At 35.3% G+C, this 2,101-nt stretch overlaps 1 protein-coding gene across 1 annotated transcript; it reads right to left on the bottom strand.

The window, feature by feature from the left end:
- Positions 1-246: 246 nt before the first annotated feature.
- Positions 247-1,765, bottom strand: LOC109591114 (transcriptional regulator ATRX homolog; the record flags this gene model as incomplete). The annotated part of the gene is made up of 5 exons (XM_020006910.1): positions 247-327; positions 692-772; positions 1,012-1,086; positions 1,452-1,523; positions 1,631-1,765. Coding segments are annotated over 5 exons (444 nt in total), but the record flags the coding sequence as incomplete, so codon positions are not given.
- Positions 1,766-2,101: the final 336 nt, after the last annotated feature.

Genomic DNA, 2,101 nt, shown 5'->3' with positions numbered 1-2,101 from the left:
CTTTAAAATATTCTCACTATAGATGCGCATATTATAGCCAATTTAGGTAGCTTCAACTTTAGATTGTTCCAAATAGCTTAACTCTTGGGTTCGATCCCCCATTTTGGCAACTTTTTTTCTTTTAACGCTATTTTTTTCCACTGTTAATGAATAGACGCCCGGGCTTCTAATTAGGCAAATGTAGTATGTTAAGCACACACTATCACATACACATACATGTAATATGAAACTAGTGACAGTGAGTACTTATACCTTTCTGTTGATCATCATTGGGCTCACTGGTTTCAGTTGGTGAGTAACTTTTGTCCCGCTTTGGAGTTGTTGGCTCTGTATAAGTATAAACATGAAATCAGTCATAATATTATTGATACTCCACAATTCAGCAGGATGAGTATCTTTCTGTTTGTACATGCACATGTATGCAAGATGCATTGGTATTCTAAGTATTTGAATAAGGTTGTAATTGCTGATAGTCATTGTAACTATTACAAGTACATCAAATTGCACAGACCTTGCAAACCAATTCATAAACCACTCTATGAACTTCAAAGGGAACTATCTAAATTGAGGTGTTTCTTAGATTGTGTGGTCACATTACCACCTACTTGGCAGTTTGCAAATAGCTGTACATACATGTAAATGATGTGAAGCTACATGTATTATACTGCCAGTGACTGCTTATACAATGTACCTTTCTGTTGATCATCATTGGACTCACTGATCTGTGTGGGGGAATCAATTGTAGTTGGTTTGACCTCTTGAATTCCTGGCTCTATATTAAGTATATAATATGAAACAACATCCACTTGCATGTATAATACATGTATAGTCTATGGCATTTTCTATTACATGTATCACTAAACTACAAAACCAACTCATATGTGAAAGAATATGTACATTACAACAAGCTAGACAACTGTAATTTTGCTAAGTGAAGTGAGTGTACATTAAGCACACACTATCACATACACATACATGTAATATGAAACTAGTGACAGTGAGTGCTTATACCTTTATGTTGATCATCATTGGACTCACTGGTGGTCTGAGTTGGTGGGTAAGTTTTGTCCTTTGGTGTTGTTGGCTCTGTATAAGTATAGACATAAAAACAGTCACCTATTATCATTCATACTCTACAATTATTGGGGTGAGCCTACTAACCAGAATACATGCATCCTATTTTTATAAGGTTAATTGCTGATATAGTCATGTAAATACCATATACCGGTTTATTTTCGTAGTGAAATATTTTTGCAAATTTTCTGGTTTCTTGCTCCGTCGCAACATTTTTCACCACAAAATTCTGCATTTCCATTGCCACGTGATGCAGTCTGCCGTAAGCTATACACAAAAGATAATTCTGCAAAATCTTAGAAATGCAAGATTCATGAAAATTTTCTACCACGGAAATAAACCAGTATATGGTATGTGACTGTGACAGTTGCTTATACCTTTCTGTTGATCATCATTGGACTCACTGATCTGTAAGGAGGAATCATTTGTAGTTGGTTTAACCCCTGGCTCTATATTAAGTATATAATATAAACAACATTCACTTGCATGTATAATACATGTATAGTGTATTGGTACTTTTATTTTTTTATTAAATAATCACAAACACACATTTTACCTTCAATTTTCTGTGGCATCTCTGATTCAGGATGATTCGTATCAGTGTTGTTCCCACTCTCATTGCTTTTATCATCAGAATGATCAGGTACTATAGGGAACTGACTATTGGTCTCAATACCAGCAGCACCTGAGGCTGAATAAAAAAAGAATGATAATTTCAACATAATACTTTATTGGCCTCGCCCAGCTTTGCGTAGGCGAGGACTAGGTACCACTGTTGTCTGTCTATACAACAAGCTAGATGTACAACAAGCTAGACAATTTTAATTTTGCTAGGTGAAATGAGTGTACTGTATTTGCCTGATTAGAAGCCCAGCTTAAATAAACACCCATCTTTAAAATATTCTCACTATAGATGCACATATTATAGCCAATTTAGGTAGCCTCAACTTTAGATTGTCCAAATAGCTTAACTCTTGAAGCACAGTCTGAACAGGGGTTCAATCCCCCATTTTGGCAATTTTTTCTT

This window comes from Amphimedon queenslandica, unplaced genomic scaffold (assembly GCF_000090795.2).
Source record: "Amphimedon queenslandica unplaced genomic scaffold, v1.1 AMPQUscaffold_8929_Cont19131, whole genome shotgun sequence".
NCBI classification, from domain to species: Eukaryota; Metazoa; Porifera; class Demospongiae; order Haplosclerida; family Niphatidae; genus Amphimedon; species Amphimedon queenslandica.
The sequence above is the reverse complement of the archived record's forward strand: the minus strand, read 5'-3'. Positions and strand labels throughout refer to the sequence as shown.